This window comes from Sebastes umbrosus, chromosome 1, assembly GCF_015220745.1.
Source record: "Sebastes umbrosus isolate fSebUmb1 chromosome 1, fSebUmb1.pri, whole genome shotgun sequence".
Taxonomy (NCBI): Eukaryota; Metazoa; Chordata; class Actinopteri; order Perciformes; family Sebastidae; genus Sebastes; species Sebastes umbrosus.
In genome coordinates this window covers 7,568,188-7,592,918 of record NC_051269.1, presented here as the reverse complement: position 1 = coordinate 7,592,918, position 24,731 = coordinate 7,568,188, and the positions used below count along the sequence as shown (strand labels likewise).

At 39.4% G+C, this 24,731-nt stretch overlaps 2 protein-coding genes across 2 annotated transcripts; both read left to right on the top strand.

Moving 5' to 3' along the window:
• Positions 1-6,141: 6,141 nt before the first annotated feature.
• LOC119484810 (polymeric immunoglobulin receptor-like) lies at positions 6,142-21,419 on the top strand. The gene is made up of 5 exons (XM_037763913.1): positions 6,142-6,307; positions 7,442-7,750; positions 8,554-8,868; positions 19,777-20,123; positions 21,396-21,419. Exons 1-5 carry the CDS (start codon positions 6,268-6,270, stop codon positions 21,417-21,419), a joined length of 1,035 nt encoding a protein of 344 aa, XP_037619841.1. The 5' UTR covers positions 6,142-6,267.
• On the top strand, positions 8,956-14,438 carry LOC119497830 (CMRF35-like molecule 8). The gene is made up of 5 exons (XM_037786238.1): positions 8,956-9,304; positions 11,467-11,574; positions 11,655-11,741; positions 12,322-12,371; positions 13,798-14,438. The coding sequence occupies exons 1-5, from the start codon at positions 9,160-9,162 to the stop codon at positions 14,068-14,070; spliced, it is 663 nt and encodes a 220-aa protein (XP_037642166.1). The 5' UTR covers positions 8,956-9,159; the 3' UTR covers positions 14,071-14,438.
• Positions 21,420-24,731: the final 3,312 nt, after the last annotated feature.

The window sequence follows — 24,731 nt, the reverse complement described above, 5'->3', positions numbered from 1 at the left end:
AAAAAGTAGACTGCTGGTGCTGAATTATGTCTCAGCTCCGCCTTAGTGTCCTCGAGCAAGACACTGGATTTGTTCCAGCTACAATAATCTGCGACCGACGGCGACCTCCGACCGAACAAGAGAAGAGAGGAACAAGACCACGCCACCCTTACAACTGGATAGTAGGCCTTTTAGTTTTACTAAATAATAAAGTCTTACAGATTTAGAGTTATTGAATGTACTTCTATGTCCTTCTTCTACTTTATGAATGAACTTAATGTGCTGCTCAACAGGATGGTTATAGAGTTGAGATGTGGGGAGCTGGTTCCAAATATGTTTCTTCTGTATTAAGTTTTCTTTGAACAATATTCTCAATTCAACCGAAAAGAGAAACGGCTCTGAATCATAGACTGTATATAATTAATGGACGTAGTCACCATGACGTCACCCATTGGTTTGTGGACTACCGTTCTGAAGCCTTGAGTTTGGCATTTTGACAATCACCATCTTGGTCTTTGGCTGTCACCATCTTGGTTTTTGGCCGTCTCCATCTTGGTTTTTGGCCGTCACCATCCTAGCTTTTTTGCCTTCTCTATCTTCTCTATCCCGAAAGCTGAATAACATTTTCAGCGACCAAAAAGGTTCAAATTAACTTCAACTAAGTGAAAAGACTGTGAAAGGGTTGAAGTTGTAAGACGAAAACACGGACAACTACCAGACGGCATCTCCCTCACCAGCTCCCTCACCCAGAATTCAATGCAGTTACGAGACAGGTTGTATTTGGAGTTAAATATGGGTCAGCAGGGCTAAATACAAACACAGTTTACTCCTCTCTGTAGGAAAAGACTTACTGTAGCAGAAGTATAACATTCAGGTTAAAGGAAAGTGGAGATATCGCAAACATTTTTCTCCACAGAAAAAACATCTCCAGGAATGCACTGAACATTACAAAGTGGTAATAACAGTTTAGGAACAGTTAATGGGGTTTTTTTTCAGTGGAGGTGCGACTGAAAAGCTCCTCTACAGTTCTAGCTCAAACATGAGCTAAAGAGGTCAGGCTTTTTCTGTGTTTCATTATAAGATAATAATGTCTTATTTAATGAAAATGTCTCATAGTTTATACACGGTAGCACGTAAACTAATCTCCTGTCAAGGGTTTCTGTCCGAGGACAGAAAAGGAAGCAGGAATGCTTTCAGGGAGTAAAAACACATCATTACTTTCAAAAGAGGAATTTACTGCAGTTGTATCTTCAGATTTGAGAAGCTTGGCGTCAATGGAGGGAGATTTCCCACCATTAGTGGTGATCATGTTTATACTGTATTATCTGCTTCATTCTAACTGTATCACAAATGTAATTCAAAACCTGATAAGAGCAGCTATGAAGATTAACAAGGTGAATTACTGGTATTAAAAAGAAGGTTTATCTACCTCCTTTAGTGGCATTTCAGAAGTGAAATATAACACTGATGAGAGGGAAATTGCAGGATTATTTATGTTAAAAGGATGGATCACATTATTAATCAGTTGCAGGGCATCTGGGCTTGCTGTGGGCCAATCAGGGGCTGGGTTTAGACCAGGAGGACGGCCTGCAGCCGGCGGTTACTGACAGGCTTTTAAATCCTTAAATAAACAGTCTACAGCTCCCCTCACTGCAGGGTAACATTAACCCTCATCAATCAAACCTCACAGAGCAGCTACATCCGTCCCTAACTAGACAGTATAAACCTGTCACATTCACCTTTACTCTTTAATCGTGATTCACTTTGGCACATGGTGATGTCTTTTAACAATTAACTCTCATTATAATATCATCCTTCTGTTCATCTTTCTGTCGGTATATATACGATCTGCACTGGGACGGACTGCTTCCAGGATATAGCCACAGCCTCACACTCTATCTGACACTGACAAACTTTCTCGTCTTCTCCCACCTACTCTGCTTTTATGTGTTCATGAACTAACTACCAACTGACTTACAAATGTATTCAATAAAGCAATTTAATATTGCATGCTGCTAGGAATCATCCCAAACATTTGAAGGATAATATCCAAGTTGGTCAGTTTTTGAGGCTGAAACGCAACCGCTCAGATCCTGATGACTTTCACTGCAAAACAATCACCATGGCTACTCGATTCAAGGAAAGAGGTTATGCCTCCAACTCTATCCAGATAGCCATGCAACGTGTAAACACCCCCTGTCGCTCTGGTCTCTTAACTTATACGCAAAATACAAAAAAATTCAAACCGGTCCTGTTTTTTTTACAGAATACAAACAATGTATTTTACAAATTAAACAGACACTCAAGAGACACTGACTTTTTCTCTGAGACTTTCTCGTTCAGTAGAGCACCCAGAATTAACATGTATCACTGTGGTGACTGTGCCTGCTGCGACAATACAACAATCAATCATCCCCACACCGGGAGGAAACTTCATAAACTGTAAATCACCACGTGATTTACATGCTACTATGTCCCTGCGGTCTAGCATATGCCGGACAAACCAAAGAGACCCAGACCGTTGTTAACCGGTGTTTTGTTTTGTATGTTACATTAGTAACGTTTGTCACGTTTTTTGTTGACGTTTGTAAAGTGTTTTCCGTAGTTGTTTCCGTACGTGTTTTACTTAGTTTACTTACTTATTTTAACCGGAAGTAGTAGTTTCTGTACATGTTTCTGTACTTAGTTTACTTATTTATTTTAACCAGGAGTAGTAGTTTCCGTACGTGTTTTACTTAGTTTACTAATTTATTTTAATCAGGAGCAGTTGTTTCCGTTCTTGTTTCTGCACGTGTTTTACTTAGTTTACTCACTTATTTTACTTACTTATTTTAACCGGGAGCATTTATACGCCTTCCCGTGAGACCGGGTTGAGTTGCCTAATCTTCATGGTTCTTTAAATGTGGTGGAAATGCTAACAGGAATTAGCAAAAGGAACTTTTAGTTCCTGAGATCAGTTCCTTTGGCTCCATAGTACCTGGAACTTTTTGGTCAAAAATGTGTTAATGTTACATCACACAGATGTAGAGCATCATCCCGGCCAGGTGATAACATGGTATAAGATGCCTTCATGGTAACAAAAATCTAACAAAATCCTCTGAACAAAACAGAAACAAACAAAATCCACTACAACAAACACATGTAAGGTTGCTTTCCTCTTTGATATCTGCGATTCATCACTCAAGCTGAGACTTCAGCTTTTACTTGTAAATGTTCTTCCCACCAGCAGGTTGTAAATAACTAATACATCACAATGAATCACAGCCAGTCTTTATAAACACCAATCAACTCTGCATGTGTGCGTTTGTTCTACAGACCTTTAAAAGTATAATATCTCTATCTTATCTGTGTTTTCTTTCCAGATTGGCTGGCAGTCCCACCGATCACCAACACACACTCATAAACCACAAAAACACACTCAGCTATTGTTCCATGTTTCACTTGGAGCAGATGACAAACGTTATCAAACCCACAGCGTCGGCCAAAGCACATTAGGGTTTAGGGAAAGAAGGCGGGTGTCCCTCCCAGTTCACACAGCCAAGATACCCGGAGAGGACTGTCAGGAACAATGATCTGTGTGATTAGTAGTGAGAGATGAACTTAAATTACAGCTTTAAACACAACCGAATCAATCTGATGCTGTGTGGAGGTCAGCGTGAGGACGTTCTGGTACCAACTCATCACAGACTGTATATAAAGGTGGACGACGCATCTCCACTTCCTCCCACTGCACTAAAGTGAAGCCAAAATATTTCGGATATGGGAGCTGCCACTTTGAGATTTTGACGTCATTTGGAGCCAGAAGGTGCGTTCCGATCGCCTAGCAGTTCCCTGCGAAGTGGACTGATCAGGGCATTCGGCCACGTTAAGTAAGATTTCAAACCGTCGGGTGTAAATATGCTCAGTTCAAAGAGAACTGTGAACTGTGTCGGGAAGAACTGAACATCGGCTCTTCACTTCACCATAAATTGACAAGCAAGTTAATCTAGGATTGTTTTCAGGTTCCTGCTGGCTCTGTTGCATGTTTGGGCTGATACAGAGTTCCTCTGCATCTGAGTTTGTTGACACTTGCTGACACAGCTCCTCACAACTTGAGTGTTTGTGACGCTCAAAATTGATAATTTTTCAGCCGTTTCTTTTGTAATAAAATTTAATTTAAACAAAAAATTTGGCCTAGTGTGAGTCAACATCACCTCACAGGTTAGAACTAAGGCTGGCAATCGATTAATCGCATATTTTTTTCTGTTCAAAATGTATCATAAAGGGAGATTTAAAGCAGCATTAGGCGAGATCAGAGCAAATATGATTTAAAAAAGTTATTTTTATAAAACGGTCGCTATATCCTGACAGTGCATGTGCAGGTAACCTGAAAACAATCATGTGCCTCTGTGTCCTCCGGTGCTCCTAACGGCATCTGCAAGATTTCACAGACTGGAGGAAAACAACCAATCAGAGCCGATCTGGAGCCTTGCCTCTCTGAGCAGCTGTCAATCACTCACCAACTCCGACCAAACGGTCAAACTAGGCAGCGCTGATCAAATATGAATCAATATGCTGTTACTGTAATGCCTATTTCTCTCCTCCAATGTTTTCAGAAACATCTTGTAGTGTACTGTTTAGCTGTGAAATGAGAAAGTCTGTGACCCGGCAGTCATGTTGAGATCAGCTGAGGAAATACCAAGCACCGCCCACCAGCTGGAGCAAACTTTCTAATTTTACAGCTAAACAGTACACTACAAGATGTTTCTGAACACATTTGAGGAGAGAAATAGGCATTACAGTTTGCGAGTGATTGACAGCTGCCTCTGTTGAATGAACAGCCAATAGGAACGCTCTCTCTCTGAAAAGACCTGTGATTGGACAAAGTCTCCCATCACAAGCTAAATGTTTTAAAGCCTGAAAACAGAGCCATGAGGAGGTGCAGAAGTCTAGTTTTCTCTCAGAACACTTGAATTACAATATGCTGAAAGGTTATTATGGAATTTTTGCACATTGATGCCAAAAATATTCTGCATACTGAAGCTTTATCAAGTACTTAATACTCTTATCAACATGGGAGTGGACAAATATGCTGCTTTAGGCAAATGTATGTATATATTTATTATTGGAAATCAATTAGCAACACAAAACAATGACAGATATTGTCCAGAAACCCTCACAGGTACTGCATTTAGCATAAAAAATATGCTCAAATCATAACATGGCAAACTGCAGCCCAACAGGCAACAACAGCTGTCAGTGTGTCAGTGTGCTGACTTGACTATGACTTGCCCCCAAACTGAATGTGATTATCATAAAGTGGGCATGTCTGTAAAGGGGAGACTCGTGGGTACCCAGAGAACCCATTTACATTCACTGATCTGGAGGTCAGAGGTCAAGGGACCCCTTTGAAAATTGCCATGACAGTTTTTCCTCGCAAAAATTTAACGCAAGTTAGGAGCGTAATTTAACCTCCTTCATGACAAGCTAGTATGACATGGTTGGTACCGATGGATTCATTTGTTTTTTTAGTTTCAGATGATACCAGTATCTTCACTCTAGCTTTGAAACCGAGCCCGCTACAACCTAAAAATCGCAAGTTGCGTTAAATAAATTAGTGGCGTTAAAACAAATTTGCATTAACGCGTTATAATCACGTTAACTCTGACAGCTCTAGTTAGGACACGTACTATATAACCACAGCAGCCCTGGTTGGACTCCAGCCGGTGACCTTTGCTGCAGGACATACTCCTTATATCCTGTCTGTCTCTCTACTATCAAACGTCCATTAAAAGTGACACTGTTGTTGTTGGCTTTATTATAGCTGGCATGACTGATGATGCAATGGTGTAAAATACCCGTAGACAGCGGAAGATGAATCAACATCACTATCATTGTCATAGTCATACTTATAGTCAGAACAACTGTTGTTGCTTATAGCAGCTGCTGGTTTAAAACGGACGATCTCTCGATGCTGAAATCCCCAGTTTCCTCTTTATGGATTAATAAAACCTCTTGCTTCCATTTGTCATTTTATTTCCCCACTCACCTGATTTCACATTTAGGAACTTGCGAATGAGCAAGGTAAAATGAGGAAGGAGTTGTGACTAAGAAGAAGAAGAAGAAAAAAGGGAAGTATGGACAGAAAGGTGGGGGTGAGATGTTTTTAGGTTTTTAGTTTAAAGGTAACACACAACAGGAATTGAAGAAACACAACGCTTGAGGCCAATCAGCCGTAGAGACACACCGATGAGAGGAAAGTGAAATAACCAGCTGGAGGTTAACAATCTGACGGAGGATCTCAGCATCATGAAGATCTTTCTTCTTCTCCTCCTCCCTCTGATGACAGGTAAAAAGATCAATAATACCTCATTACTGATATTACAAGTAAGGGATAATGTACAGCTAGCGGGTCATTGTTGTGAAAGAATCCCCGACAGGGCGATGCTGCAGGTCTCTCATCGCCCTGAAGAGGATTCTTTCACAACAATGAGCCGCTAGCTGTACATTATCCCGCTTATTACACGGCTACTTACTGAAAAAATCAATATTTTGACACATAAACGGTTCGCCAGAGTCCAACATCAGAGCTGCGCCCATAGCAACGGTCTGCTGTAAAGAAATTACAGAACGCTGTGATTAACCAATCAGAATCGAGTATTCAACACAGCTGTGTGATAAATGTTTTCAACACATTCTGTGGTTTAGTTTGAGCTAATTGTTGTGTGTTAATGTGCTTTAGTACAACCTGTAATATGAGTAGAAATCCTACAGCAATACACAGTACTGTAATACTGTACTGCTCCTGTAGTACTGTACGGTACTCCTCCATAACTCCGGCCGTTGCAACAAAATACAAAACTCAGGTTCACAAACTCAAAGCAACAGCGTCAACTATATCTTCTTTTGAATAAACATTTGTTTTGCTTTCACTATGACTCATTTATATGTAACACAGATTTTTTTAGATTATATATATAAACTCATTTTTTTTTATTATTATATTTGAACAACGAAAGAAAATCTTCATATTTGTCAAGGATGTAATACAAAAGTCAGACTTTTTTTTTTCTTTCATTTTTATTCTGAATCTTAAAGCCACTAAGATTTGAAAATGTCTGTGACGACTCCTGGTGTTAGCATGTAAAAACACACTGTGGTAGCCTCTAACTGAGCATATTGGCACCAATGGATTCATTAGATTTTCTAGTTTCATATGATACCATTATCTTCACTCTAGCTTTAAAACTGAGCCCGCTACAACCTAAAAATCACAAGTTGCGTTAATGCGTTAAAGGAATTTGTGGCGTTAAAACAAATTTGCGTTAACGTGTTATTATCACATTAACTTTGACAGCCCTAGAAAAAACACAATCAAGCAGTTTGACTAGATGAATATGTGATCTACTGATTAATCCTGAAAGTGTGTCCTGATATAGTTTGAGAATCTGACATGATGTGAACTTTTCTCTCTGATCTACAGGCTGTAAGGACACCTTTCGTGTGAAGGGATGCAGAAATGGATGGGTTGAATTCATCTGTGAATACCCTGAAACAGATGAAACATATACAAGTGTTGCTGTAGTTAAGGTTCAACGTACGCTCATAGAAAGCACTAAGGAGAATGTGTGGGAAAGCAATGACAGATATTCTGTGTACAATGACACAAATAATGAAAATGTCAGGGTGGCCATCAGACAACTTGAAGACGAGGACTCTGGGGAATATAAGTGTGTATTTAAACCTGGCTCTTCTGAAGAAGAGATGGAGAGAAAAGTGAACTTGAAAGATGGTAAGAAATTCTGAATCTTTTTTGATTACTGTCTCTCATGTCTTTTGTTAAAGTAAATAACGACACCTTCAACTTCTGCTAGAACCCTCCCAAATTATTTTTAAAATGCAACAGAGGACACGTTATGTATATGATGATTAACAGGAATAAAGCTGCAGATTCATGTTTTTTGAGTCATACCAGTGCTGCGTCGCTGCATGGGTATCGGTATCAACCCAGAATTTCACAATCGGTGCATCTCTAAACTTTTTCAAATATTCATTCACACACTAACACACACACACATACGGGCATTTGAGGTCTCTGTCATTGTTGTTGGATTTGGAAACACTGAAGGCTGAGTTGAATTGTAGCAGACGGCGGTCTCAGCATGACGTCACTGTGTGTAAAAGAATAAAAACTCCATAATCTGTACTCTGCTTTCATGCCATAATTTGCTACACCTCCTTTATTAGCGGACTGGAGGAGAACCTGAAATTAGCCCCCCGATGTACTGAACGTAGAATCCATTTTGAATCGAATCATGAGATACCGAAAGATTCACACCTCGGGCGCCTGGGTTAGCTCAGTTGGTAGAGCGGGCGTCCATGTATTAAGGCTTGGTCCTGACCGCAGCGGCCCGGGTTCGAATCCGGCCTGCGGCCCTTTCCGCATCCACTCTTTCTCTCCCCCCTTTCAAGACTCTATCCACTGTCCTGTCAATAAAAATGGAAAATGCCCCCAAAAAAATAACTTTAAAAAAAAAAAAAAGAAAGATTCACACCTCTAGATTTCACATCTTACTTTTCTTTTTTTATTTGCAGTGAAAAATGAATGCCAGGAACCATTCATTCAAACTGCGTACAGAACAGCTAAAACCACCATCTCATGTCGTTACAAAGGAAAGTCCAAAGTCAAGTTTTTCTGCAAAGACAACGGATCAATCTGTGAGAATATTGTATCAACTAGATCTTCTCTGAGGTCAAACGGGACATTCAATCTCACAGAAAGCAGCAGTAGCTTCAACATGTCCATCAGTAATGTGTCCTCACAGCATGCTGGTGTCTACTGGTGTGGAGTGGAACGTAAAGGAGGACGTTACCGAGCTGCACTCAGAAATATAACACTGAAGGTTGAAGGTGAGAAGCTCACATCTGACACTTTGATTTACTCACACAGAGAATTAAGATGTCTCTGAAATATGTTGTTAAATACCGTCACTGATAGGAAACGCTGTCTGTCTGTTTACAGATACCATCACTAACTTAACAAAGTCTCCTACGATTGGACAGAGTCTCACATACTGGTGTGTATACTCAAAAGGACAACTAGACAACCAGATTAAATTCATCTGTAAGGGAGAAGATCCATCCATATGTGAACCTCTAGTGACCACCGAACAGCTCAAACAGAACACTGGGAGGTTTTCCATGGAGGACAACAAAGAGAAGAGAAAAATCACCATTACAGTGAGAGACGTAACATCAGAGGACACCGGGACATACTGGTGTGGAGCTAAAACCAATGACACAACACGCAGCAACCCATTCTTCCACAGATTGGTGATGACTGTCGGTGAGTTGTCGGATTATTTTATGGTTTGTAATCTGACCCCTGTTCAGATTGTAGAAGGCTTACACCCCCCTCCAGTGTATTTTGGCATTTCTATGATATTTCATATTTATTTGAGTCATTTCCTGACTAAGTTGATCAGCCACACTGTTTTGTTTTGGACAAAAAACTTCATTTTGTGCTCAACGTAAAAAAGAAAAGAAAAAAAAGAAGGTTGTTGTTAAAATATGAATATGACGTCTGACTATAGTAGAAGCTGCAGGTCAAAGGTCATCCTTCAAGCTGCAGGTTCACTCATGATCGTTTGAGTGATCTGAGCAGCAAATGGATAAATCTGTTTATCTGTCCGTCAGTTTGTCTTTCTAGTTAGTTAACTAGTAAGGTGTAGTTAACTGGTTAGGTGTAGTTAACTAGTTAGGTGTAGTTAGTTAGGTGTAGTTAACTAGTTAGGTGTAGTTAGTTAGGTGTAGTTAACTAGTTAGGTGTAGTTAACTGGTTAGGTGTAGTTAACTAGTTAGGTGTAGTTAACTAGTTAGGTGTAGTTAACTGGTTAGGTGTAGTTAACTGGTTAGGTGTAGTTAACTAGTTAGGTGTAGTCAACTGGTTAGGTGTAGTTAACTGGTTAGGTGTAGTTAACTAGTTAGGTGTAGTTAACTAGTTAGGTGTAGTTAACTGGTTAGGTGTAGTTAACTGGTTAGGTGTAGTTAACTAGTTAGGTGTAGTTAGCTAGTTAAGTGTAGTTAGCTAGTTAGGAGTAGTTAGCTAGTTAAGTTTAGTTAGCTAGTTAGGGACTTTTGGACTTTTTGGAACGAGTCGCACAGTGAAGAGCCTACTTCAGCCTCTCAGCGGCTTTTTAATTGATAGTAGTCGAGACAATACACACCGTCAGTGCCCGGCCCGTCCTGCACTGACACACACACACACAAAAACATAACAGCAACCTCTGACCTCACAACAGCCGCAGTGGCAACGTGGAATTATTCCTAAATCAATGAAGTAAACTTTCTAGTGTTAACGTTACCAGTTAGTTAACGTTAGACTGTTTGATGTTAACCGTAACGATATGGCTTGTCCAGACCGCCCACGTGCCTATTTTAACGCGAGCCGCGCGGTTCACAGCAACAACAGACAGCGAAAGTGATCTATTGACTGTATATTGAAATAATACCAGCAACATTACTACAGTTTCAACGTCTAGACATCTGTAGAATATGTCACAGGTCATGAAAAAAAGTAAAGATTTATTTTTAAATCAACACTTCCTGCTTTCATTTCAAAGTAAAAGCCCTCAAGCATTTTTTCAGTGGACAGAATTCCTTCATTTGTTAACACAAGGCTTTTATTCTGAAATATTTGCAGGACAGTGTTTAGAACATGCAGTGACTTGCATGGCTCCATGAATGAATATAGTACGGGGTTTTAATTGTGGATTATTACTATTATTTACAAATTACCACACGTTTCTTAACCTTTCTCTGTCTGAAATAAATATAAATGACATTTATAATGAAATGAAATGGCCATTATGAAAGGCAAACTCTATGTAGAAAGAAAGGGCTGACAGCAGCAGCAGCAGCATCAGAAACGCAGGTGGTCTGAACACCCGACTCGTGAATCACTCAGCCGTTCAGCGAGGCAGCCGCCACGCGCTCCTGACGTTCCCTGTGTGGACATGGCTTTACAGTTAACGTTTGCTGACCAGTCAGCCACCGATGTTTGCATTTACAGTGAGTGAGCTGATGACAACGTTGTGTTAACTATGAGGAGTCCAAACTCTGCTGGAGCTCAAATCATGTTACTAAACCAATAAAATTACTTTTTTTAAATGAAAATAAAAATAATATTTTGGATAAATTATAAATTTATTAACAAAAATAAACCACTTTTGATGTTCGATTTATGTGTGAGGTCACTTTGAATAATTAACTAATGAAAAAAAAAATTCAGGACGATTTCGGAAGGATGGTGAATAAAGTGAGTTGAGAGCCCTGGTCTTATTTGAAGAGTAAAATTGATGCTCCAAAACTAAAAGAGTTACAGTATATATGTTTGTATGAGACCCTGATGAGTCAGTTACAGTCTCAGACTCTTTTTAGCCAAGTTCTGCCAAAATGTATTTCTTATTTTGCTGCTATAGATATGTAATCTATTCTTTCTGTTTTCAGTGCCTCCAACTACACCCTCTATTATCTCATCAGCACCACCTCATCCTGTTACATCTTCCGTTTCATCGACCCAGTCCACGACTGCATCTGCTGAGAGCAGTGGTGGTGGTGGTGAGAAAAGGATGAGTTCTGCGTGTTAATGGAGGTTTAAATAAGGCTGTTTTGTTGTGTGGTTTTGTCTCCTGCAGGTGAATCCTGGGTAACTGTAGTCGTTGCTGTGGTCGTCTGTGTGGCTTTTCTGGTGCTTCTGATTATTTTGGTTCTCAGCTACAAACGTAAGAGATTTCCTGAAACACGTACCGTACGTGCATGCACACATTTATTCTTACTGGAAATAGGTGGGCTGGCAGTGATTCCATAAATTAATTAATCAATAAATAAAACAAATAAAAAGGTCCAGACTACCGTTTTCATGTCTAGCTTTTCAGTATTTTACTCAATATAAGGCTAACTATCAAAGAAATCACATAAACTCAAGTATAGGGGACATCAGATTACTGCGTACAATTTCATTTGTTTAATGAAGAAATTTAACATTCAAATATTTTTAAGTAATACATTTTTTCTTTTTTAAATTCCCTGTTCTGTCATCTATTATTCCATTACTTTTCCTGATGTTTTAGATTTTTACCGTGGTATCGTTTCAGTATCAGTAGGCAGGGTATCGAATCGAAGTCAGAATTTTGGTCGTGATTGTGATAACACTAAAACAAACATCAACAGGTGTGAATGTGTCAGTTCTTTCCTCAGTTCAACAGCAGCTCCTGGTTGTGAATGAGACAGACTTCCTGTCCTTCTGCTTGTTCATTTCTTTTCCTTCTCCTTTCTTACATTTTTTTCATTTTTCTCTGACAGGATTTCAGCGTTCAAAAAACACAAGAATTGGAGAACTACCGAACAACGAGGTTAGTGTACATTTGTACAAATGCAATGTATTCATTCATGTATGATGCCAGAGGCACTCAGTGTTTGGGTTACAGTATTAGTTGCATATTTAATGCTGAAATGATCACATAGCAAATTTACTATATATTCCATGATTTATAGGAATGATTGAATGACGCAGACGCCCGCGTTTGCTTCCTGATTAGGGATGTCACGAGAACCGATACTTCGGTACCAAGTCGATGCCCAAATTCTAAAAACGTGACGGTACTCTTTTTCTACAGTACCCAAGATACCGTACGATGCCTGTAACGGTCATTGGTAGTGATGTGAAAATTTCCCTTCGGTTAATAAACTTGTGACAACACCGGTGTCACCGATTACACCAGACATTTTACAAACAAGATGACGGTCAATATGTGCAGAGAGCTGACTCTGATCTGTAGCGTCGGGTGGCGGTGTGTCTGGCCTCTCCGGTAGCGCTTTTGCTGCGTCTGTCAACTCTGTTGTCCCGTGTGTGACTCCTGCTACTCTGAGCTGACGGACCAGATGCGTTCACAGTCGTATGCAGTGTCCGTCGTCTGACTATCGATGGATAACATGCCGCTGATACGCCAAAATGAACGAAATGGGTCAATTCTTTTTATTTATTACTTAAAGGCTACATGCCTCTTTTTTGCAATTTTCAAATGTTTTTAATAAAAAAGTGCGTGTTAAATTATATGGGATTTATTGTTGTTGTTTTTTTGTACCGTGGTATTGAATTGGGTAACAAGAATCGTGGAAATTCACTGGTATTGGTATCGACTACTAGATTTCTGGTATCGTGACATCCCTATTCCTGATTGGGTCTTTTCAGTCACGATGTGTCCTTCCATGATTTGTCACGCCCCGTCACGTGACCATCAGCCTTGACAGTTACGAAAGAGTAAAACGCTTATTATATTTATGATCATTTTATTGTTCAACACGGGCTATTTCTGTAGAATATGACAATAGAATAGAATAATTCAGTTTTACTTTTATACAGCAAATCGTTAGCGGACGTTTTACTGGCGTCCTGTTGTCGCTTTCAGTCCAAAATGGTGGAAGCGTAGCTCTGCTGCTGGGCGCTGATGTTGCAATGAAACAAACTATTGACTTTTACTTCTTATCAATTTACGTTCTTTGCAGTTACTTTCAATAACAGTTCAACCTCATCGTCAGTCCAAGCAAATACAATTCTGGTTTTACTTTTCTCCATTGCTGTTCTTCCTCCGTTGTATTTTCTGCAACTAAGCAGTTGCCAGAAAACATCTGTAGTGATGTCCAACCAGAACCACCAGTACAGAAAGCAGCTAAATGCTAACGTTAGCATGCTAGAACTTGTGCTTATTGTTAGGATTGAACTGTTATGATACTGTTATATGAACTGTTCATGCTGTGTTTCTCCTTCTGCTCTGGAAGGATCGTGCCTATGATGAGATACAGGTGCCCCCCCAGAAGCCCGGCGCTGGAACTGCTCTTCAAACTATTTATGTCACTGCCAACGCTCCCACAATCCCCTCTGTCCCGCAGTATTACTCCACCGTCAACTTTCACACCGGCTCCGGTGAAGCCGGCGACGACACATATTCTACTGTGAAGGACAACGACCAAAGTCCCGCCTACTCAACTGTCAATCATCCATCCAGACTTCCTGAAGACCCGTTCTATTCTACTGTCAACAAGCCGCAGTAGCACTGAGACCAGTCACGACACTATTCAGGTCATTCTTTATGGGATTTATGTTTTTATTCAAACCAGGCTTCGGGCTTCAGGATTCATTACATCGTTCACTTTGTTTGGATCGAGGTTTAGTCACCAAGCTACCAGTTCTGTAACCAACACTGCAGTTCAATACAACATGTCAATAAGGACCATAGAAGTGAATTAACGCTTGAATAATATTCACTAAAATACGAGTTAATACAGGACAGTTGGATTGGATTACATCCAGGTGCGCTTGATAGCATGTATAGTAAGTAGGGCTGTCAATTGATTCATATATCTAATCACGATTAATCGCAAATTAATCACATTTTTTATCTGTTCAAAATGTACCTTAAAGTGAGATTTGTATTTAATACTCTTATCAACATGGGAGTGGGCAAATATGGTGCTTTATGCAAACGTGTGTATATATTTAATATTGTAAATCAATTAACAACACAAAACAATGACAGATATTGTCCAGAAACCCTCACAGGTACTGCATTTAGCATAAAAAATATGCTCAAATAATAACATGGCAAACTGCAGCCCAACAGGCAACAACAGCTGTCAGTGTGTCAGTGTGCTGACTTGACTATGACTTGACCCAAACTGCATGTGATTATCATAAAGTGGGCATGTCTGTAAAGGGGAGATTCGTGGGTACCCATAGAACCCATTTTCATTCACATATCTGGAGGTCAGAGGTCAAGGGACCCCTTTGAAAATGGTCATGACAGATTTTCCTCGCCAAAATTTACTGTAAGTTTGGAGCGTTATTTAACCTCCTTCACAACAAGCTAGTATGACATGGTTGGTACCAATGGATTCATTAGGTTTTCTAGTTTCATATGATTCCAGTATCTTCACTCTAGTTCTGAGCCCGCTACAACCTCCGAAAGATCTGCAGCCAGTCAGATTTTTAAGAGACTAATTAAAAAAATCGCAAATTGCGTTAATGCGTTAAAGGAATGAGTGGTGTTAAAACAAATTTGCGTCAAAGTTAACGCGTTATTATCATGTTAACTTTGACAGACTTAACATTAAGAAAATGATTTGGCATTATTGCAGTAAGTTTGTTATTTTATTATGTTTAAAGGGGATCGGGGGCCTGAAGGAACATATGAATGAGTCAATCCTAATTTAACTGGTCCAGATTAGGGGCAGGTTTAGGGATCATTTTGTGACAATGATAGTACTGTAAATCAGGCGTTAGAGGGATAGTTGATCTGAATTAAAGACTCATATTTATTTAGCAAAGCAGGGATCTTAGTTTTCTAGTCCAGCCTCCACTGTTAAACACTCTTCATGTGTGTTATTCTAGCAAAAATGTGTTTATTTACACAAATTACAGCTGTTCCATGGATGTACCCCTTAGATTAAAGTAATGACCACAGTCATTACCGCACCAATGTGCACTTCTACTGCAGCTGGTTTTGCATTAGTCTTTTCAGCCGTGATGCCATAACATCACCCCACACCATCAGCCTCACACTGATGTAATATATATATATATATTGTATATACAGAATACACCATGTGCAATGTGTTATGCAACGTCTAATTGTTTCATCATTTTGAAAACCTTCCTGTTTTTATCAACATTTGTACATTGTGTCACTTTTCTTTTCGGCATCTTTCATTATTGTATTTGATTTAACCAAAAAAATATGTTTATAGTGATATTAAAGGTTTACTTTTGCATCGAGTGGTCATCTTCATTATATAACTGACATTACACATTCCACGTGTTTATATCGCACAAAACAATAATTACAAAGTGTTTTACTGACAGAGACCACGGCTTTATCCAAAATCTCATACTCTGCCTTACATATTCAATATGTGTACTATCGTTCAACATACTTTTGTGCGAATAAACAGCAGTATGGATCTTTTCAAACGCACTGAACTGTAATTTACGTCGTCACTTCCTGAGAGACTCCTCGCCGATTGGAGACGTGTAACCATGGTAACCTGTACCAACCTCATGTGACCAAAACGACGGTTTGTGAGAATCAAAGTCTGAATTCATTTAAAACTATATTAGGTCTAGCAAAGTGAAATCTGATACTTACAGTTAAATTGAAGCGATAGTGATGTTACAGAGCTGTCCGTCAACGTCTGTTATGAACGTTGTCGTCACTACCGCATCGCATTGTGGGATATTTATGCCGCCGTAGTGTCCAGCGTTGCATTCTGTAATATTTCACCAGAAATAGTATGTAATTCACGTATTATTGGTTTCATACTGAGGTTTCGGACATACTAAAATATGTCACATACTATTTTAGCGACTAAATAGCATGTTAGTTTCGGACGCAAACCCCCAAAAAAGAAAAACGAGACACAGAATATATAACATAAATTCAGGAAAATACAAAGTTCCTAACATTTGCTCTAGTTTGGCTCCTTTGAGATGTTGAATGAGGCTGTTCCAAAGCAAAATAATAACCTTATTTTTAATTATTTATTAGCCTTATCCGTCAACAGCCAACAGCCTCGGCTCTGAGAAGTTCAGGCTCAACCTACTGCAGGTGTTTGTGTTTGTATTGTTTTTGTAACTTCATATTTTCAGGGGTTTAAGTTGTTAAATATACATTCCAGATATCACATTCATTTTTCTTCAAAACAGTGAGGGAAAGATCTTTCCTCCTACGCTCTCGTCTAGCTGTCGTTGCGACTGATAGGGTTAATGCTGTAAAAACTCAGAGACAACATATGAAAGATGGAGGAAGAAGATAAGAAGAGGGAGTGGGTAACTTTTAGGCAACCTGAAATGTTATCTGAGGAAACTCGACTGTGCAGACGCTGAATAGCCACCAACAGATGAAAAGAGGAACGGAGAAATGATTTCAGCATCCAAGATCAACACAATGAGGAACTTTCTTCTGCTCTTCCTCTCTCTGATTACAGGTAAAATATTACTGCTGTCTGACTTCTGATATTAGAGATTTGATAGATAACTGTTCGAAGAAATTAACCAGTTTTCATACATCCTGTGGTGTGGTCGGTCGCAGTAGCAGTGTTACTGCAGCACTGGTTCATAAACTAAAACCAACAAGGTTAAAGAACACTTTAAAATACATGTTCGAAAAATCGAAAATCATGACCCATCCCTACTAATTTGGTTAGTTATAGTTACCCAACACTGACTGGCTTAGACAGACATAGCTCGAAATATAACGGCAGGATAGTTTTCTACGGCGTTATTGTAATATAATAACTAGGGCTGTCAAAGTTAACGTGATGATAACGCGTTAACGCAAATTTGTTTTAACGCCGTAATTTATTTAACGCATTAACGCAATTTTTTGTTTGTAGCGGCTCAGTTTTAAAGCTAGAGTGGAGTTACTGGTATCATATGAAACTAGAAAACCAAAAAAATCCATCGGTACCAACCGTGTTAATGGAAGTTAAATAACGTTCAAACTTACGCTAAATTTTGTTGAGAAAAAACTGTCATGGCCATGTTCAAAGGGGTCCCTTGACCTCTGACCTCCAGATCAGTGAATGAAAATGGGTTCTATGTGTACCCACGAGTCTCCCCTTTACAGACATGCCCACTTTATGATAATCACATGCAGTTTCGGGCAAGTCATAGTCAAGTCAGCACACTGACACACTGACAGCTGTTGTTGCCTGTTGGGCTGCAGTTTGTCATGTTATGATTTGAGCATATTGTTTTATGCTAAATGCAGTACCTGTGAGGGTTTCTGGATAATATTTATCATTGTTTTGTGTTGTTAATTAATTTCCAATAATAAATATATACACACATTTGCTAAAAGCAGCATATTTGTCCACTCCCATGTTGATAAGAGTATTAAATACTTGACAAATCTCCCTTTAAGGTACATTTTGAATAAAAAATGTGTGATTAATTTGCGATTAAATATTTTAATTGATTGACAGCCCTACATTGCAGTTGATGTTATAGCAGGGCTCATCCTCTACTCTGATCTACTGATGTATAAAGTGTAGGTTGTATTGATACAGAGCTGATTCAGATTACTACAGTCCTTCTAATTGTTTCTGACATGATGTGACCTTTTGTCTTATTCTGATCTACAGGTTGTCAGGCCCATTCTGAAGTGAAGGGATGCAGAGAAGGATGGGTTGAATTCACCTGCAAATATCCTGAAACAAATGAAACATATACAAATATTGTCAAGAATTTAATACTTGATTTAATACTTGATACCAGCGGCCATGACAGGTTTTCCTATTACTCCGTATGGAGTAATCAGACCAATGTGTGGGAGAACAAAGGCAGGTTTTCCCTGTACCATGATACAAAAAATAAAAAACTCAAGGTGACCATCAGACGACTTCAACACAACGACTCTGGGGAATGCCCGTGTATGTTTCAAGGATCCAAATCTTCCTCTGACACAGTGAAACTAGAAGTGGAAGATGGTAAGAGACACTCACTATTAATGTGTTTTTACATAAACTCAAAATTAAAACTTGGTCAAACTAAGAAAACATAAATAAAACAAGTAAACATAAAACTTATAACTTAACATTTGGGCTGTCAAAGTTAACTCAATAATAAAGGGTTAAGGCAAATTTGTTTTAACGTCACTAATTTATTTAAGGCTTGCAATTTTTAATCAACCTCTTAAAAATCTGACAGGCTGTTGATATTTCGGAGGTTGTAGCGGCTCAGTTTTAAAGCTAGAGTGAAGATACTGGCATCATATAAAACTAGAAAAGCTAATGAATCCATTGGAACCAACCATGTCATACTAGCTTGTTAACTAAATAATGCTCTAACCTTAAGCTAAATTTTGACAATAGGAAAACCTGTCATGGCCGCTGGTATCAAGTATTAAATCAAGTATTAAATACTTGACATTTTGAATAGATACAAAATGTGCGATTAATTGCAATTAACTGTGGACAATCATGCAATTAATCACAATTAAATATTTTAATCGATTGACAGCCCTATATAAAATACAACAACACAATGCACATGTGATTAATCACATTTTCAGAGCCTATGTCTTTGAGGTACACATCAAGCCGTAGATGGTTGATAACAAAGACAATACCTCAGATATCAGAAATGTATTGTTTGGTACCACTTTCTTATACTCCAATGGCTTTATGTTGTTTTTATTATATTTTGTTTTATATTTCTCTCTGTTTGGCCATGGTTTTGTATTTTCTGTGCACCAGTGCAGCACACTGTAATTCTGGTTTCGAAGTTGCTATAGAAATAAAGCCTACTTACTTACATTCTACATGTTTTTTATTTGCAGAAAAAAATGAATGCCAGGAACCATTCATTCAAACTGCGTACAGAACAGCTAAAACCACCATCTCATGTCGTTACAAAGGAAAGTCCAAAGTCAAGTTTTTCTGCAAAGACAACGGATCAATCTGTGAGGATATTGTATCAACTAGATCTTTGAAGTCAAACGGGACGTTCAATCTCACAGAAAGCAGCAGTAGCTTCAACATGTCCATCAGTAATGTGTCCTCACAGCATGCTGGTGTCTACTGGTGTGGAGTGGAACGTAATGGAGGACGTTACCGAGCTGCACTCAGAAATATAACACTGAAGGTTGAAGGTGAGAAGCTCACATCTGACACTTTGATTTACTCACACAGAGAATTAAGATGTCTCTGAAATATGTTGTTAAAGACCGTCACTGATAGGAAACGCTGTCTGTCTGTTTACAGATACTATTAGTAACTTCACAAGGTTTCCTACAATTGGACAGAATTTCACATACTGGTGTGTATACTCAAAAGGACAACCAGAAAACCAGATTAAATTCATCTGCAAGGGAGAAGATCCATCCATATGTGAACCTCTAGTGACCACCGAACAGCTCAAACAGAACACTGGGAGGTTTTCCATGGAGGACGACAAAGAGAAGGGAAATATCACCATTACAGTGAGAGACGTAACATCAGAGGACACCGGGACATACTGGTGTGGAGCTAAAACCAGTGACAAAACACGCAGCAACCCATTCTTCCACAGATTGGTGATGACTGCCGGTGAGTTGTCGGATTATTTTATGGTTTGTAATCTGACCCCTGTTCAGATTGTACGAGGCATGAATATGATATGATGATATAATGTATGAATATGACATCTGACTATAGTAGAAGCTGCAGGTCAAAGGTCATCCTCCAAGCTGCAGGTCAAAGGTCATCCTCCAAACTGCAGGAGCACTCATGATCGTTTGAGTCTGAACAATAATCTGATAAATCTGATACACTGACTGTAATATGTATGTAATATGTTGTTAAATACCGTCACTGATAGGAAACGCTGTCTGTCTGTTTACAGCTACTATCACTAACTTCACAAAGTCTCCTACTACTGGACAGAGTCTCACATACTGGTGTGAATACTCAAAAGAGACAACCAACAGGACCACAAGTGTTAGTTGAGAGAGTTCACATTAACCAACGGGACCAGATTAGCCGACCCCTATGGAGACTACTGCAGGAGGAGGAGACGGCTGGCTAACGTTAGTTAGCTAGCTAGCTTGTCCGCAGACTGAGACGCTAGCTAGCTAACGCCTGCTCTCCTCCCGGTGAAGTAGTCTCCTAGCGGTGAGGAGGGAGGCAGAGGGACCGTGACCCAGCGCTGACCTCTGTTGGGCTCAATTTCTGTAGCAGGGTGGAATTAGCGAGGTAGCTAGCTAACTAGCCGCACGCTAAATGAGTAAAATTTAACATTTGAATGCTTCATCCTCACACTCTGGTCACAGCGTAGGAAAGCACAGTGCTATCACCAGATGAGCGACCACTTTGTTTGGCTCATATTCTGTGTTGCCTGACAGCGTGGTGGAATTAGCAAGCTAAGCTAGCTAAGTAGCCACCTTGGCAGGTCACTGAACATTTCTACCGGCCACTCAACTTTGTTGTCTGCCACTGAAATGAAATCTATGTAGAACACTTTAGACTTGTAAACATGAGTCAGTGGTGCCAGACAGTAGAAATATGGATCATGTAACATTAATCCCTGAATATTTTAAACTTAGGAATTGTTTTTTAAAATAATATTTCTTAATATAAGGAAACATATCTGCCATGGTGGCAGGTGACCAAACATTTTGACCTGCCACAGCCAACATTTACCCTGTAGGCTATTTGGCAGGTGGCAGATGTCAATTTCATTCCCTGCCTACATTACAGTTGATGTTATAGCAGGGCTCATCCTCTACTCTGACCTACTGATGTATAAAGTGTAGGTTGTATTGATACAGAGCTGATTCAGATTACTACAGTCCTTCTAATTGTTTCTGACATTATGTGACCTTTTGTCTTTGTCTGATCTACAGGTTGTCAGGCCGATTCTAAAGTGAAGGGATGCACAGACGGATGGGTTGAATTCACCTGCAAATATCCTGAAACAAATGAAACATATACAAATATTTCTGTATATTTTCCTCCAAGGCGACCCGATCGGTCTTATTACTCCGTATGGAGTAATAAGACCGATGTGTGGGAGAACAAAGGCAGGTTTTCCCTGTACCATGATACAAAAAATAAAAAACTCAACGTGAACATCAGACGACTTCAACACGACGACTCTGGGGAATACCAGTGTATGTTTCAAGGATCCAAATCTTCCTCTGACACAGTGAAACTAGAAGTGGAAGATGGTAAGAGACACTCACTATTAATGTGTTTTTAATAAACTCAAAATTAAAACTTGGTCAAACTAAGAAAACATAAATAAAACAAGTAAACATAAAAATTATAACTTAACATTTGGGCTGCCAAAGTTAACTCAATAATAAAGGGTTAAGGCAAATTTGTTTTAACGTCACTAATTATTTAACGCTTGCAATTTTGAATCAACCTCTTAAAAATCTGACAGGCTGTTGATATTTTGGAGGTTGTAGCGGCTCAGTTTAAAGCTGGAGTGAAGATACTGGTATCATATAAAACTAGAAAACATAATTAATCCATTGGTACCAACCATGTCATACTAGCTTGTTAACTAAATGATGCTCTTAACTTAAGCTAAATTTTGACAATAGGAAAAACTGTCATGGCCGTTGTCAAAGGGGTCCCTTGACCTCTGATATCAAGTATTAAATCAAGTATTAAAAACTTGACATTTTGAATAGATACAAAATGTGCGATTAATTTGTGATTAATTGCAATTAACTGTGGACAATCAGGCAATTAATCATGAGTAAATATTTTAATCGATTGACAGCCCTACATAAAATACAACAACACAATGCACATGTGATTAATCACATTTTCAGAGCCTATGTCTTTGAGGTACACATCAAGCCATAGATGGATGATAACAAATAAAATACCTCAGATATCAGAAATGTATTGTTTGGTACCACTTTCTTATACTCCAATGGCTTTATGTTGTTTTTATTATATTTTGTTTTATATTTCTCTCTGTTTGGCCATGGTTTTGTATTTTCTGTGCACCAGTGCAGCACACTGTAATTCTGGTTTCGAAGTTGCTATAGAAATAAAGCCTACTTACTTACATTCTACATGTTTTTTATTTGCAGAGAAAAATGAATGCCAGGAACCATTCATTCAAACTGCGTACAGAACAGCTAAAACCACCATCTCATGTCGTTACAAAGAAAAGTCCAAAGTCAAGTTTTTCTGCAAAGACAACGGATCAATCTGTGAGGATATAACTAGATCTTCTCTGAGGTCAAACGGGACGTTCACTCTCACAAACAGCAGCAGTAGCTTCAACATGTCCATCAGTAATGTGTCCTCACAGCATGCTGGTGTCTACTGGTGTGGAGTGGAACGTAATGGAGGACGTTACCGAGCTGCACTCAGAAATATAACACTGAAGGTTGAAGGTGAGAAGCTCACATCTGACACTTTGATTTACTCACACAGAGAATTAAGATGTCTCTGAAATATGTTGTTAAAGACCGTCACTGATAGGAAACGCTGTCTGTCTGTTTACAGATACTATTAGTAACTTCACAAGGTTTCCTACAATTGGACAGAATTTCACATACTGGTGTGTATACTCAAAAGGACAACCAGAAAACCAGATTAAATTCATCTGCAAGGGAGAAGATCCATCCATATGTGAACCTCTAGTGACCACCGAACAGCTCAAACAGAACACTGGGAGGTTTTCCATGGAGGACGACAAAGAGAAGGGAAATATCACCATTACAGTGAGAGACGTAACATCAGAGGACACCGGGACATACTGGTGTGGAGCTAAAACCAGTGACAAAACACGCAGCAACCCATTCTTCCACAGATTGGTGATGACTGCCGGTGAGTTGTCGGATTATTTTATGGTTTGTAATCTGACCCCTGTTCAGATTGTACGAGGCATGAATATGATATGATGATATAATGTATGAATATGACATCTGACTATAGTAGAAGCTGCAGGTCAAAGGTCATCCTCCAAGCTGCAGGTCAAAGGTCATCCTCCAAACTGCAGGAGCACTCATGATCGTTTGAGTCTGAACAATAATCTGATAAATCTGATACACTGACTGTAATATGTATGTAATATGTTGTTAAATACCGTCACTGATAGGAAACGCTGTCTGTCTGTTTACAGCTACTATCACTAACTTCACAAAGTCTCCTACTACTGGACAGAGTCTCACATACTGGTGTGAATACTCAAAAGAGACAACCAACAGGACCACAAGTGTTAGTTGAGAGAGTTCACATTAACCAACGGGACCAGATTAGCCGACCCCTATGGAGACTACTGCAGGAGGAGGAGACGGCTGGCTAACGTTAGTTAGCTAGCTAGCTTGTCCGCAGACTGAGACGCTAGCTAGCTAACGCCTGCTCTCCTCCCGGTGAAGTAGTCTCCTAGCGGTGAGGAGGGAGGCAGAGGGACCGTGACCCAGCGCTGACCTCTGTTGGGCTCAATTTCTGTAGCAGGGTGGAATTAGCGAGGTAGCTAGCTAACTAGCCGCACGCTAAATGAGTAAAATTTAACATTTGAATGCTTCATCCTCACACTCTGGTCACAGCGTAGGAAAGCACAGTGCTATCACCAGATGAGCGACCACTTTGTTTGGCTCATATTCTGTGTTGCCTGACAGCGTGGTGGAATTAGCAAGCTAAGCTAGCTAAGTAGCCACCTTGGCAGGTCACTGAACATTTCTACCGGCCACTCAACTTTGTTGTCTGCCACTGAAATGAAATCTATGTAGAACACTTTAGACTTGTAAACATGAGTCAGTGGTGCCAGACAGTAGAAATATGGATCATGTAACATTAATCCCTGAATATTTTAAACTTAGGAATTGTTTTTTAAAATAATATTTCTTAATATAAGGAAACATATCTGCCATGGTGGCAGGTGACCAAACATTTTGACCTGCCACAGCCAACATTTACCCTGTAGGCTATTTGGCAGGTGGCAGATGTCAATTTCATTCCCTGCCTACATTACAGTTGATGTTATAGCAGGGCTCATCCTCTACTCTGACCTACTGATGTATAAAGTGTAGGTTGTATTGATACAGAGCTGATTCAGATTACTACAGTCCTTCTAATTGTTTCTGACATTATGTGACCTTTTGTCTTTGTCTGATCTACAGGTTGTCAGGCCGATTCTAAAGTGAAGGGATGCACAGACGGATGGGTTGAATTCACCTGCAAATATCCTGAAACAAATGAAACATATACAA

Excerpts from the sequence above, each read along its gene's own strand:
- LOC119497830 (XM_037786238.1), top strand. The coding sequence starts at position 9,160 with ATGGAGGACAACAAAGAGAAGAGAAAAATCACCATTACAGTGAGAGAC. Across the intron at positions 11,575-11,654 it reads TGCTGAGAGCAGTGGTGGTG|GTGAATCCTGGGTAACTGTA; the intron begins GTGGTGAGAAAA and ends TGTCTCCTGCAG. Across the intron at positions 11,742-12,321 it reads TTTGGTTCTCAGCTACAAAC|GATTTCAGCGTTCAAAAAAC; the intron begins GTAAGAGATTTC and ends TTTCTCTGACAG.
- LOC119484810 (XM_037763913.1), top strand. The coding sequence starts at position 6,268 with ATGAAGATCTTTCTTCTTCTCCTCCTCCCTCTGATGACAG. Across the intron at positions 6,308-7,441 it reads CCTCCTCCCTCTGATGACAG|GCTGTAAGGACACCTTTCGT; the intron begins GTAAAAAGATCA and ends TCTGATCTACAG. Across the intron at positions 8,869-19,776 it reads TATAACACTGAAGGTTGAAG|ATACTATTAGTAACTTCACA; the intron begins GTGAGAAGCTCA and ends GTCTGTTTACAG.